The sequence below is a fragment of the Syngnathoides biaculeatus genome, chromosome 11, assembly GCF_019802595.1.
Source record: "Syngnathoides biaculeatus isolate LvHL_M chromosome 11, ASM1980259v1, whole genome shotgun sequence".
In the NCBI taxonomy this organism is placed as follows: Eukaryota; Metazoa; Chordata; class Actinopteri; order Syngnathiformes; family Syngnathidae; genus Syngnathoides; species Syngnathoides biaculeatus.
The window spans coordinates 28,390,138-28,405,543 of record NC_084650.1 but is presented as its reverse complement, the minus strand read 5'-3'; the positions used below and the strand labels follow the sequence as shown (position 1 = coordinate 28,405,543).

At 41.7% G+C, this 15,406-nt stretch overlaps 1 protein-coding gene across 9 annotated transcripts in view; it reads left to right on the top strand.

The window, feature by feature from the left end:
• Nucleotides 1-15,406, top strand: part of diaph2 (diaphanous-related formin 2) — a 468,029-nt gene that overhangs the window by 181,536 nt on the left and 271,087 nt on the right. For all 9 annotated transcript variants that reach the window (XM_061834220.1, XM_061834223.1, XM_061834222.1 and 6 more), the window contains 2 exons: nucleotides 4-68; nucleotides 6,475-6,579. In XM_061834220.1, coding sequence (XP_061690204.1) covers nucleotides 4-68; nucleotides 6,475-6,579 — 170 coding nt within the window. The remainder of the gene's footprint in view (nucleotides 1-3; nucleotides 69-6,474; nucleotides 6,580-15,406) is intronic.

Below are 15,406 nucleotides of genomic sequence, written 5' to 3'. Positions count from 1 at the left end.
CAGATCAGTGTGTGGACAAATCCAAAGTTGAAGAGAGTGAGCAGAAAGCTGCCGAGTACTCCAAAAAGGTGAGGCATTAATCACTTCAACAGGCCCCCTTGCTTGGCCGAGTCCTATCAGGAAAGTCTTTTCTTCCACACTGCTCCCAGACAAGCTATCGATTTTTCATGCTGTAATCAATACTTGGCTGCGACGCTACATGATCCGTATCAGCATTACAAGAATCAATGGCGAGGTTCTGATTTGTGAACACTACCGGGCCACACTTAAGTTTTGCGCAGGTGTTGTATTCGTCTTCGCTAGGAGAGGGCTTGTTAATGCGCATTTCATTGCTACTACAGTGGGCATCAAATACAGTATGTTTCAGAATGCTGATGTGCTTCCAAGTTGTACTGTAATTTCTCAAATAATCTGCACATTTTTCAAAAACTATTTTCAAAAAGTTAATAGAGCGCATGTTATTTAGGTATGGATGGAAAATAAAAAAAATACAATCAAATTGTATAGTTGTATGAAGGTAAATAGAGTGGTTAAACGAAGGTATACATACACATTTCAATATGATATTCAATATCTTATGTTACACATATTTATTACGTTAATGTGCGCCCCCCACCTGAACTCTATGACCTCCTCGGGGAGCTTGCATTTTACGATTGTTAGCATAGCGTGTTTGTTGCTACTGCACCAAAGATCAGAAACGACTACCCGTAAATTTTTTTTTTTAACTTAAACTAAGACAAAAAATGTCGACTACAATGGCTAGTTGTGCAGCTGCTTTTAAAAGAAATGTCATCACTTGTGCTGATGACACCGCCAACCCGGAAGTAGTGAGATAGTCCGAAACAACGATAGGTCAGTGCCTTCAGGTGGGTATCAAAACAACGTGAGCTCAAACTACATAGTACGAGCGTCATGGACACATTAAAAAAAAAAAAAAAAAAAAAAACAGGAGTGCACACACAATTGAATTGCTTGCTTTTTTTAAACGTGCCAATTACGCTGCTTCTACATAGTGTGAGCTCACGTTGTTTTTGATAGTCACCTGACACCATTGCAAAAGCTGCTACAGATTGGAGCCGAATTTCGGGGGGAGAAGCTGCACTGACCAACCCAAACTCTTGGCAGTAAAAAAAAATATTTCCTCACAAACGCCACAGATGGCACAGAGGATGACATGCGGTGGGAGATAGATGGGATGTTAATGATCCATTGATGAGTTCCACGGCTATGCACCAAAGGTAGCTACTTTGGATCTTTTTCGCATTGGAGATGAGTCAGATGCTTCTTTTCAAGGCTTGGCCAAGGGCGTGTAATGTAGTGGATAAACTGCACTATGCACAAACGTTTTATGCACAAATATGTAATGCAGTGTATAATAAACAGTCTTAAATATTTAATATTTTTAAGACTGTAATATATGCTATCAACAGTATTCAAATGTTGTGCCATCATTGAGCATTTATTTTAGCTGGTTGAGGGATTCTGTTCAATTACAGGGACCAGGACAACTGTGTCCTGTGGCGTGTCCCAAGATTATATTACCGCTACATCAGCACATGCACAATGATTATTATTAATGATTGTTGTACGAAGAGTTTTTTGAAAAACAATACAAGAACAAACCCAACAAAATATAACAAAATATAAATACCGATCATTCCTAATATTCTGAGTATATAGGTAGCAGCAAATTGGTGGTGCACATTATACATTGGTAGACGTTTTTTTTTTTTTTTTAGGTGAACTTTGTGGGTGCACATTATACTCAAGAAATTACGATAATTTCAAGAAAAAATAATTTCCACTGAGATGAATTATATTTATTAGTTAGTTTGAGTCTTTTCAAAACTTTTCTAACAGTTCAGGTGATAATTTAAAAGTCATATTTCAACACTATTGATTGTTCTACAAATACAAACAGAAATATTATCATAGACTCTTAATTTTAATGATGAATGAAATTGGGTAAAAATGTCACCTAAAATAGTGTTCCCCAACCTTTTTTGAAGTTTGGACCGGTTTAGAGTAGGCATGTTTCTTACATACTGGCTGTGTTTGTTTTCTCTGTAAAAGTCGTTCTGCCTGTGTTGAGTAGAATACAACGATTATCTGTATAAGTTCAGATTTTGTGTGTGAGAGTTAACTATTGCAATAAACCCAAACCTTAATTTGGACTCCTGATATAGTGTTGTTTCCTTGGCGAACGTTTTGTTCAAAAGAAATCTTTTCAGTAAACTTAATGAACTGAATTAGTTTGTGAAATCATTTTGCTCTTTGAGCTCTGCCGCCATTAGCTAGCCTGCTGGGAACGAAAGTGTTCTATTCAGTCTTGACGTGTCACTCGAGACACATAGCTGTTGCGGCGGCAAAGATCCGGTCAATTTTCAAAATAAAACGCACTGATACACTAATTGCAACCCAGTAGAAATTATATAAATTGGTCATTCTTTCTCTGCAGCTTGGTAACAATTGCCCAACAGTACTACTACTGGTCTGGAGACTGGTGGTTGGGGACCACTGTCCTAAAGCGTCACATTAATTCAGCATCATACAAGACCACCCATCCCTCCTCGATACAGCCTATCCTCATAAGGGTTTTGGGCAGTGGTGTGGTGGGGCTTTCTAGTGTGCTGAGTAAGCAAACGCATAGTCAGAATTTTAAGATTTGAATTACAACTAAGCAAAGAATAACATACTCCTTTATTCCTACAAGTGCTGCAATGCTGCCACTCCACATTCACTTTGAAAAAAATATCCAAATATTTTAGTGTTTAACTTTTGTATCAGGCCGACGCCATATTGTAGCTTAACTGAGATCCCCGGGATCTCAGGATTAGGTTTGTTTGAAAAAAAAAAAAAAAAAAAAAAAACCTCTCCACTGAAGGAAGCTTCCATTAGCTTGGCTCCATTGAGGTGCACAGATAACACGGAAGCACCACAACAGAAGCCGAAAAGGAGCCGTTGCTAGAGGGAGCAACGGCGGCAGAAAGTTTATCCACCACAGCGTGAAACTGACACCTTCAAGGTAGCCAGCAGAATAGCTGAAAAGGCAGCGAGTTGGTCCACAAGGATTACAGTAACTGAATAATAGTGTGTCTATGCATTTTCTGCACTGATAATTTGAAATAGTAAATGGGACTACACTGGTCACTACCCAGTTAAAGGGCACACACAGACAACTTTCAAAAGACTGAAAGTACATAACCCCTCCCACAGCAACCTGCCAAGAGACTAAAAATGTAAATCCGCTGCATGCTAATTTTGATGCTTTTTCACGAGCGTTTTACTGGTGCTCATGAATGTGAATTGACCCATTTACATACAGTATATACATACAAACATATATACATGCATGCATACATAAATAACATTTACACTCACATTCACACTGACGTTTTTTTTTAAGTTTCAAACAAGCACATCGGCCGGAGTTGGGGTTGAAGTCTTTCGACTGTGAGATCAATGTGGTAACCATATTATCTCTTTTCTCCAAAATCAAAGTACTATCTATAACAGCGACAAGGGGGGGTTAGAACATTCATTCGTTTATTCATTCATTTTCCAGACAGGTTATCCCCACTAGGGTTGCAGGCAAGGTGAGACGTTTCCCAACTATCTTTGGGCGATAGGCGAGGTACACTCTGAATTGGTCACCAGCCAATCACAGGGCAGATAGAAACAAACAACCATTCACACCTACAGGCTATATAGTCTTCAGTTAACCTACCATCCATGTTTTGGGGATGTGGGAGGAACGTGGAGTAACCGTGGAAAGCAAACACACTGGGTGAACATGCACACAGACTACACACTGGCGAGAGCCGATTTGAACCGGGTCCTTAGAACTGTGAGCAGACACACTAACCAGTCATCCGTCAAAACAAGTATACACTTACCAAAATATAAATCCAGTAAAAGCTTTTAACCTTTTTACATGAATACTGGTGATTACAGTAAAAAACCCTCCATTGTGGGGCTTACGTCCCAGACAACGCGTGATAAATGAGAATCTGCGATATAGAACCACAGTACCAATAGAAAATGAAAAAAAAGACAAATATTATTTTTTTATTTACTTTAAAATGTTTTAGGCTTTTCAGAAACACTTTTAAAATAATACACCCAGATTTACACATAGATTTGAGAGCAAGAGAGAAAAAACAAGAAATGGATAAAAATGGTCTACATAACATTCACGACACATACAGTGAAAAAAATAAGGTGCTAGCATCCCAAATGTTTTCAGGGAGTTCTCGATTTAAAACGGTCTTGACCTAAAACGTTTTTACTTTACGACACCCGAGTCTTGTCCGCCATTATGACCCCAGATCCATCGTGTTTCTGCTTTGCTCATGCATATTGCTGATCTGTGTTTGTGTGCTGGGAGTTTATTTGCCCTTTTCGCCCACATTTTTAAACATTATGGCCCAAAAGAAGAAAGCTGGGGTTTGACCGTGGAGCCGAAGATTAACATCATTTAAAAAAAAAAAAAAAAACACGGAGAAAGGATTAACACCGACGGACATGACGGACATAAAGATTTGGGCTTCAGTCAGATGACCGTTATGATTATTATTAAGGACAAAGCCCATATTTTAGAGCACGTGAAGGGTTTCGTCCTTATAAGGGATACTGTACAGTAATCACGGAGCAACTTTTTTTGTAAAGAAAAAAAAAAGAGATTTTTTTTCATCTTTGGCGAGATGGAAAGATTATTTACGTTATGGATCGAGGATCCAAATTAACGTAGGCTTAATATTAGCCTAATGTTCATTAAGTGAAAAGGCTTGGCATATTTTCCTAACTTTGAAAGAGCAGAAAGGAGAGGACGCTGAAGAGGAATTTACCGCTAGCAACAGCTACCTGCACTTGCTGCCTTAGCAATAGCTGAGCACAGCCTCCCTTCATTCTTCACCATCCCAACCTCCCTTCCTTAATAGTAACTGAAGCATCATATATCTTTTACTTGAATGTATTTTATATATTTTGAAGTACCAACACCCTTCAATTGTTGAGCCACTTATCCTTATGAGGGTCACGGGAATGCTGAAGCCAATCACAGCTGTCATCGTAAATTTTGACTTAAAGGGTGAAACCCGACCTAAGTGGAAATTCGAGTAAAGTCGCTACTGTGGGAATGATTGTCAGTCGTAGACCGAGGACTCCCTGTATTGTATGTTTTACTGTCATGACACTCATGTGAACAAGAGTAGGCAGGACTGAATCATCATCACCCATGTTTTCTGCTTTGAGTCCAATTACTTCAGCTGGATAATAATTTCTTTTACCTGCAAAAAATAAAATAATGAGGAATAAAGGGAACCAAGAATCATAGGATTCGAAAAACGTTTCCCCACAAATGTCATAGATGCCACATGGCATGTTGTGGGTGGAAGATGGGATCAGTGTTCATGATGCAATTGCAAGAGGCACCGGAACTGGACCAAATCATCAATGATGAGTTGCACAACGATACACCAAAGGTAGCAACTATGGATCTTATTCTGATAGGAGATGAGTCAGATGGGTTTTGAAGGGTTGGCCAAGGATGTGGACAAACATTTTATGCACAAATATTTAATGCACAAAGTTAAACAGTGTTAAAAAGACTAATACGTGTTATCAACAGTATTAATAAAATGTCATACCATCACTGAGCATTTATTTTAGTTGGTTGAGGGATTCTTTTCTGACAATTACAGGGAACAGGACTGGCGTGTCCTGTGACCTGTCGTCAGATATATATTACGACAACATCAGCACATCACAAAGATCATAATTCATGATTGTTGTACAGACAATTTTGGGAAAAAACAATCCAAGTACAAACAATAAAAGTTAAAACAAAGCAAATGGTAATCCAGATAATTCCCAATATTTTGAGCATATGGATAGCAGCAAATTGTTGGCGGCCATTCTACATTGGTAGAAGGGTTTTCTTAATTTTTTTAGGCCAAATTCGAGGGTTCACATGATACTTCAAGACATATACACAAAAAATTACAGGATTTGCCCCAGATTTTACAGTTGTAAGGCATTCTTCTTTGGCTCTTCCACTATAGAATGAATTGATACTAAGTAAGGCCAAAAGGGATTACAATGTATTTTTAAAGCATGTAACAAGTGATGTGGTGGAGATTCTGGGTTCGTTTCTTTTTCTTTTCTCAGGCGTAGTGTCCTATCACCCCAGTGCGTGCACCCTATTGGGCTTGTGAAGTCATTGTGCTGACATGTCTTAGTTTTGTGCAAAGGTTAACTCAATCAACATGTATGAAAGCCAGGCTTGAAACAAAGATAAAGCACAACAGGACTCCCGGGTGATGAAAACCGCAAATAAAACACCTTCGTTTTTGGCGTCTGTTGATGTGCCCAGAGGCTGCTCTCCGGAGACGCCCCGCCGCTCACCAGCCTCTGCTGCCTTGTTTTCATCTTTGTGCACACATTGACATATTTGTGTCCTCTTTCTTGCAGTTTGACGAGGAGTTCAGCGCACGGCAGGAGGCTCAGGCTGAATCTCAAAAGAAAGAGGAGAGAATCAAAGAGTTGGAGGGCAAGATCCAGGCACTGGAGTCTCAGGTAAATCCCCCCCCCAAAAAAAAAAAAAAAAAAAAAAAACCTCCAGTTATTGTTTGTACTCAATTTTTCGCCCAGATGTAGAGCTGTCTGCACCTGTCAGAGATGTTCTCTTGGATGCTGAAACATTTGATTAAATAATGGGTCAATCTCCTTAACTTGGGGCTCCTAATGCGGCTGAATATACGCATTGAAGCTTTTCATATGTAATTTTATTATCTTAAAGGTGGATTGCATTTCTTTTTCACAGCCTTTGAAAACATATCTTCCGCGCCAAAACCTTCAATTCTGGGCATAGAAAAGTACTTTCCCATAACCCAATTGCAAACATTTTAGCAGTTGTCTTGAGAGGAAAGAGCAGTAATGGAATTTAGCGTAAGCCAATATTGAAAGATTAAAGCATGGCTGCACACTCACGGCACCTTTTCACCATAACTGGTTGACCACTCTCTCACTTCCTTATTATTGCTCACCTCTTTTAATGACATCATCACAATCTAAACCCTCAACTCTTTTCCTTTTTTTTTCTTTTTTTTAAATGGTATATTCCATGACAAAGGTAGGTCTGTCTTTTTAAGGCACAAAGACTCTGGTGCATTAACAAGAATTGTGGAACATGTAAGCCGCAGGAGTCAAAGCGTTTCTTCCTCTTATTGGTATGACTGCTCCCTTGGAAATATGTTACATCTCCGTCTGGAGAGCTCCACATTTGCAACCAGTGAAGTTACAACCCTTGTTACAGAGCACGGTGAATGTATCTTTAACTACTTACTTAATCTTGAGTTTTGTTTTCTAAGTGTGGTACCTTGCGGGGAATAGAGATTGGGCCATGGTTTAAAAAACTGAAAAGGCCAGTAAATTTCACCTAAAGATGTGTTCATTTTAATAGTCAAACCTTACACATTGAGGAAAATAAGTATTTGAACACCCTGCCATTTTGCAAGTTCTCCCACTTTGAAGTCATGTAGGGGTCTTAAATTTTCATCTTTGCTGCATGTCCACTGTGCGAGACATAATTAAAAAAAATGTGGAAGTCACAAAGTGTGATTTTTTTTTTTTTTTTAATAATTTATTTGTATGTTACTGCTGTCCAGTGTATCTTTGTAGACCTAGAGAAAGCCTATGTCAGAGTAGCAAGAGAGGAACTGTGGTACTGCATGCACAAGTCTGGTGTGGCGGAGAAATATCTTAGAATAGTACAGGACATGTATGAGGGCAGCAGAACAGCAGTGAGATGTGCCGTTGGTGTGTCAGAAGAATTTAAGGTGCAGGTGGGACTGCATCAGGGTTCCACGCTGAGCCCCTTTCTGTTTGCGGTAGTAGTGGATAGGCTGACAAACAAAGTTAGACTGGGTTCCCCGTGGACCATTATGTTCGCAGATGATATTGTGATATGCATTGAAAGCAGGGAGCATGCAGAGGAACAATTAGAAAGATGGAGACATGCACTGGAAAGGAGAGGAATGAAGATTAGCCGAAGTAAAACAGAATATATGTGTGTGAATGAGAGGGACGGAGGAGGAAGAGTGAAGCTCCAGTGAGAAGAAATAGTGAGGGTGAATAACTTCAAATAGTTGGGGGCAATAGTACAGAGCAATGGTGAGTGTGGTAAGGAAGTGAAGAAACATGTCCAAGCGGGATGGAACAGTTGGCGGAAGGTTTCTGGTGTTCTATGTGACAGAAGAGTATCCGTCAGGCTGAAGGGCAAAGTTTGTAAAACAGTGGTGAGGCCGGCCATGATTTTCGGATTAGAGACGGTGGGTCTGAAGAAATAACAGGAAGCAGAACTTTTGGTAGTAGAAATGAAGATGCTGAGGTTCTAGCTTGATGTGAACAGGTTGGATAGGATTAGAAATGAGCACATTAGAGGGACAGCCAAAGTTGGATGTTTAGGAGACAAGGTTAGAAAGAGCAGACGTCGATGGTTTGGACATGTTCATAGGGGAGAGAGTGAGCGAGAGGAAGACCAAATTAAAGGTTGATGGATGTTGTGAGGGAGGAGATGGGGACAATGGGTGTTAGAGAAAAGGATGCACAAGATAGGTTTAGATGGAAAAAGTTGACACGCTGTGGCGACCCCTAACGGGACAAGCCGAAAGAAAATGAAGATTTGTATGTTACTGTTGCAAATGAGTATTTTGTCTGTCAGAATGGACATGCATCTTTGATGCAAGTTTCAGACCCCTCCATGATTTCATGTGTATACCAGTGCAATGACAAAAAGGTTTAATATAATTTCAGTCATCTTAAAAAATGGCAACCCGTAAATGTATTTTGACCATAGGGGAAAGCTTCTGTGAGTTTTGATAAAACCTAACTTGGTATATGAAGACTCCGTGAATAATTTTCCGTTGTGTCAAAACCAGAGGCTGACCGATCACCTGCTCACAGAAACCACTGGACTGAACTTTGGAGCAGTGTGAGGCAACTTTCATTTTTGTATTTTGCATTCTTCAATGTAGACACTTTTGGATGGCGGTACACACAGACGCAGCAGGTTATGGTTCTTTCTATCAGTGCTTTTGTTTGTATTTTGTGTTTGTATTTTGAGCATTTGGCTCATGTACACCTTGGCACTATGCTGACACCTGTCAGGAACTTTTGGACCTCAGATACCGACACAAAATAACAGTTCCAAGTCACTTTCACTACAAACATTACATCAAAGATGACCTAGCTAGACCACCCGGCTTGCCATGCATTGTTGTCAGGATGCCAAAGTGGCACAGGTGGAGGATGGAGAGGAAACAGAAGCAGGAACATTGGTCCGGCCGCCTGCTAAGGCTAAAGGACAGTCCACACAGATCAGCGCTTCCAATCCTGTACCTCACCAACGCCAGGGCCAACAAAATGGATGAGCTGGAATTACAACTTGTGGATAATCGCTGTGTTCGTGACTGCTGTGTCCTCATCATAACAGAGACCTGGCTGCACCCGAACATTACCGATGCTAGTATGGAGCTAGCACGGCACACTCTGCACAGCTGGGATTGGATTGAGGACTCTGGTAAAAGAAGAGCTAGGGGGCTCTGTGTGTTTGTCCATTATGACTGGTGTGACAACAATGTGGTTGTCGAGAGACAATGTTCACCTGACATTGTGTACATGTCCATTAAATGCCATCCCTTTTACATCACGAGGGAGCTAACGGTAATCATCATCACGGCTGTTTACATACCACCGAATACTAATGCTGCGCTCTTTCACCTGCTGAAAGTCATTAATGAACAGGAGCCTAACCAGCTATCAACGGGCAGGAGGCAGGGTACACCCTGAATTGGTTGTCAGGTAACTGCAGGGCACATAGAGATTGAACAATAACACTTGTAATCACATCTAGGGGCAGTTTAGAGGCTCCAATTGATGCATGTTTAACGGATTTGGGAGGAAACCGGAGTACCATGCAGGCACGGAGAAAACATGCAAACTCTACACAGAGAGGGCCGGGATTGAACCCAGGTCCTCAGAAATGTGAGGCCAACGCCCTAACGAGTCACATCACCGTTCCATCTATTTTGTTACAATTTGTAACAATTTGTTACATTGTTTTGCACTTCCAGGCCACCACACTTTATTGGCATTCAATTACTTCACGCACACCGAAACATGCAAGCATTTGACAGAACACTCCTTTTATGAATAACCGTTAGTGCTAATACTAGCTTGCTGTGCTACATAATTATTTCCTGCTTCCGAGCCGTAGCTTTTTAAAAATACGTGAACATACCTCAAGCAATCTGTAAAAGTTTATCCTCTCCCAAGCACCAGTGACCAGCACCACAGCAAAGTTTTTCCAATTTTCTTCTTCTTTGACCAATACAATACACACATGTTCGATAGTTGACATCTTTGCGTGTGAGTGGATCCGGTCGCATTTAAGTTGACAAAATAAAGCCCACTCAAAGATGTGATTTGGTGGCATTGGAATACAATATTTTATTGCAGTAGTTTGACATTGTGCAATAAGGAAAAAACTAATTTGTCTTGTAGTCTTATCCTGGCATTCTGCGTTTTCTCCCTCAGATGTGTTGTCTGTCCCACAACGCTGACATTTTTTTTAATAACTTCATTGGGGGTCCAATATTTTGAGTACTAGACCAAAAGACATGTGACATTGCTAAAATTAAACTAGCCTTTGGATTCAAACATACTGTACACTATGGCCACACTCAGTAAATAAAAAATATAGGCCATTTAAATTGTGTGTTCAGCTATTTCCATGAAAAACTTAGGCCATCACAAGCAGGGTGTTTTGCCATTGTTTTCTAAGAGTGAACTAGAAAGTAACCCTTACTTTTCATCCACAGACAGATCCTTTTCAGATATTAAAGCTTATGCATGCTCCAGTCACTTCTACCAACCATTCTTGTCACAAACAGGCACATTTAATGAGCGCCGGTCTACCAGGAACTTTGGCATTGTAACAAGCAGCTTTTATGTGCCTTTTAGATCATCCCCCAATTGAGTGAAGTTAGTGCCTCTGCCTGCAAACATCAACAAACGGACTTGGGAATCACAACAAGTGGGGAATCATCCGCTCTCCCCCAAGTCTTTTTCTCGTAGCTTAGGAGAAGGAAACTATTCACTGGGCTGGAGATGTAATGAATAATGTAACAGTGCAGTGGTACGCAGCAGTACTCTGTCCCATCCCATTAATAGCATTTAACAAGCTGACATAATTGTAGCTGACCTCAATCGGCCCCCGGGAGGAGTTGGCGGTTTACTTTGATGTACCACTTCCCCCACTATTCTCGCCCTGTGAAGGTATATTTTGATGTATTTATTTTTTGACACAATCATGATGCCATCACACTTAACAGAGGCATCAGGTAAAACCACACCAGAATAAAATATGTATGGTGCAATAGCCCAATTATTTTCCCCTTAAATCAATTGGTTGCCTTGCAGTGTTAGCCTTTACCAAACATAATGTAATCTTGTTAAAATAAAAGTTGTTTTGTCAAAATAAAAGTTTTTTTTTTTTTAGTTTTACGTTGTCCAACAAAGATTTAAAGCAAATGAAATATTTATTAATTCCTTTGCATAAACGACCTATATTTGTGTTACTGTAAATTACATTCTCTGTGCCCCCGTGCCACCCCCCACCCCCATCGCCTTGTAATGCCGTGTTTTTATTCAACAGTTTATACAAGCACCAATGACCAGGTGTAGCAAGACAACCTGGTAATAATAGTCCACCATTGGGAATTGGGTAGTCTTATTAATACCAGAACCTTCGCAGAGGCTGGACAGCACTAGTTTAAAAGGAACTGGCGTAGTACTGAGCCATGGGTGTTGAATTTCACACTCACATCTCCCATACTGCTGTGCTGAAAACAACTGTTGTTGTCTAAGAGCTGTTTTTTTCAATTACGCCACACACTAATGCTAACAGTATTGAAGAATGAACTGGACTTGCAAATGTACTGACTTTAGAGGTACTACAGAGTCATGGCAAAAGTAGGATGGTGACTGTGTTGAAGAGAATGCCAATATGTGATTTGAAATTCCACTCTCATTTCTCCCCTCCTGGTATTGTGTTGAAAGCACTTGTAAATGTCCGACAATTGCTTTATACGTCACATTAGACACCAAATTTGAAATTGAATCAGCCGTGTGAAAGCCTTTGCAGTAATATCACACTTTCGCTAGGTTCTGAATGAAAACCCAAGACTTCTCATTGCTCTCTCTTTTGTTACAGCTCTGATCTGGTTATTTTGAGAAGTCACTCACTAGTATAGTCACTGCTGTACCACAGTGAATAACGCACACTGTGTCATTCCTCACACTTCTCAAGGCTCCTCTAATCAGTGCTTAATCTATTTAATACCTACATACAGGGAAGTATTTAAATATGCAAAGCCTTCGGTAAAATCAGTGAAAAAGTGGGCAAAAATAGAACTTAAAGGACCACTGTCATGAAATGCATTTTTAGTATGTTATTAATCAAAAAAACGGCAGCCGACATGGACCCGTGCGTTTTCTTTCACTACAAAAATTATTTTGATGTATACAGCTTTTTGTAACTCCCACCATGAAAATCCTCTCGAGGGACTTGTTTTCGAGAAGAAGCAGGAAGTGACGTACATGGCAGGACCGCCCTCTAGTGGACTCATTTGTTTCTATTAGTTTTACCTCCGGGAAGGTAGCTTGTTGTTCCTTCGTGTTAGCCAAAATGCCGGCTTGTGGCATTGCTGCACATTGCTTGAACACTCGGAAGGAAGGATTTACCTTTCATAAGTTTGCAAGACACCCGGTACGTCGTGAAAAATTGATTGCACGGGTGCACAGGACGAGAGCTTCGTGGGTTCCAAATGACAGGTAGGTGTGTATACAGTTACTAAAAAAAATAATAGTTTGGGGTGGACCACGTAATCGGTCTCTCATAACGTAATGTACGTATAACAGGCGTGATAAATGTGTCGATGTGTGCGTCGGATGGCGTCGGGCTCGCTGGCGAGGCGACGCAGCGAAGGCTGCCGCGTCAGGTCGCAGACTGCAGCAGCTATGAATAACGCTCCCGACAAAGGTGCACTTGGCCACGTGCAAAGACAAAGCCGTAACGCAGCCCGGCTCGTATCAGTATCGGCGCCGAAAATGAGCCACCACAACCGAGGCGCCGCGTCTGCCAGTCACGGCTTTGGCAAAAACTTCTCGTTGGGCTAGTGGACAGCGGCGGATCTGAACAACCCTTCCGACAATGCCGCACTCAGCCGCGGCGGTTGTGGTGGCTCGTTGGTGCCAAGGTGGTTTATCATGGCGCCGAGCCGGGCCGGTTTACAGCGTTGTTCATAGCCGCCGCCATCCGCAATGTACAACACCGCTGAGCCGGGGCGCAATACGCCGTTGTCATCGCACGCGGCTGAGTGTGGCATTGTTGGCAGCATTGATCAGACCGCGATGGCTCATCTCCGCCGTGGAAGTGGATCGGATGGGGAGGCGGTTTGGCCATGATCGCATATCATCTGAATATGGCTTGAAACAATAGGGTAATATTGCCCCGGTGACTTCACTCGGTTGTGTGTTCGAAAAGAGCTTCCATGTCAGAAGGGGCGTGTTCGTCTCTCATAGTAGGGTCCACCACGTGTTTTCAATGGCGAATGTCTGGGTGACGTCATGGACAGGGGACGCAGCCAATATGGCGACCACTTGGATGTCGTTAAATAACACTTCCGCAACTTTGCGGATTAATGACGCGCTCTCCGCTCATATTTCTTTTTTCGTATAGACAAAAAGTGAATAATGTTATATATATTTTCATTACAATATCTATTTTAGAATGTTTATAGGAATGACACTTGACCTTTAAAAAGCAGTTTTGACTGCACAGACTGGAGTGTCTATGAAAATTCAGCTACCAGCCTAGACAAATACAGGGATGCTATTACATTGAATGTCAGTTTCTGCCAGATGTGTGTACCAACAAAAAGTTTTTGCACGTTCATTAAAAACAAGCTATGGTTTGCTACCAAACTCGAGCAACTTCCCCAGGCTAAAGAGGTCGGATATCGTAGTTGGGGATAGGGCCTTGTATAACCACACTAGAAACCCGTTGACGAACGAAATTAACATTGCAGAGAGGAATTATGCAGCAAAGATGGAATAACAGTTTAGTGCTGACTCCAAATGAGTCTGGCTTACATTAACTATTAATTCATAATTACTAACCAATTACAAGCAACAACCCCCCGCCCCCCACCCCAAGTAGACAACAATAGTAGGCGAGCTGATGACCTGAACAGCTTTTACTGCTGATTTTTCCCACCCCACACCCACTGTGCCGTACCACCGACCTCTTCAACACATCTGACCTCTGCGTGGATGATCCACAAACAGGATGTGAGACTTATCTACAAACAACAAAGATTGACAAAGCGCTAGGCCTGGACCTTGTGTCCCCATCCTGCCTCAAAGTTTGTGTGGACCAACTTTTTCCAGTGTTCACGGAGATCTTCAACAGATCTCTGGAACTCTGCCGAGTACTAACATGCTTCAAATACTCCACCATCGTCCCGGTCCCCAAGAAAGGTGCCATCTTGGGTCTGATTGACTACAACCCCGTCTGGCGTCGGTGGTCATGAAGTCCTTTGAACACCTTGTTCTGGACCACGTCAAAAAGAGGGTCACAGGTCCCCTGCTAGACTCACTGGAGCAGAGGTGCCCAGTGCATTGATCGCAATCTACCAGTCGATTAGGATCTACCAGTCAATCGGCGAGGCAGTTTTGGTCAATCGTATGACCCCGTGCCAAAAAACAAGACGTCATCTTATCATCCATCTTGTTGCTTGATTCAGCTGTGGCCAAAACGTCAATTGCACGTGTCGAGTGAGATTGACCAATCTTGGCCTCTTCTGACGTGTCACTCTGCATGTGAACATAAAGGGCCGTTCCAGCTTGCTAGAACATAAGGCGCGTTGTATTTACCATCTGTCTCTTGCTTTCTCCACGGCAGTCACGGAGCTTTGGTGCAGCCTTACACAACCTGGAGCTGAATGTACTAAAGACTGTAGAGATGATTGTGGACTTCAGGAGGCATCCTTCATCACAGCTCCCCCTCACGCTGTCCAAATGTCTTGTTTCAACCGTTGAGACCTTTAGGTTCCTGGGAATTATAGTCTCACAGGACCTGAAGTGGGAGACAAAGATCAACTGCATTCTCAAAAAAGCCCAACAGAGGAGATTTATAAAGAAGCACGGCCTACCACAAGAGCAGTTAAAACAGTAAATGCTAGAGGACTCTGCATCCTTGTCACAATTGTCAGGGGGAAAAAAAAAACAAAACATCATTGCCAGATTACTAGCAGCTCTTTTTGCTCCATGACTGTTAACA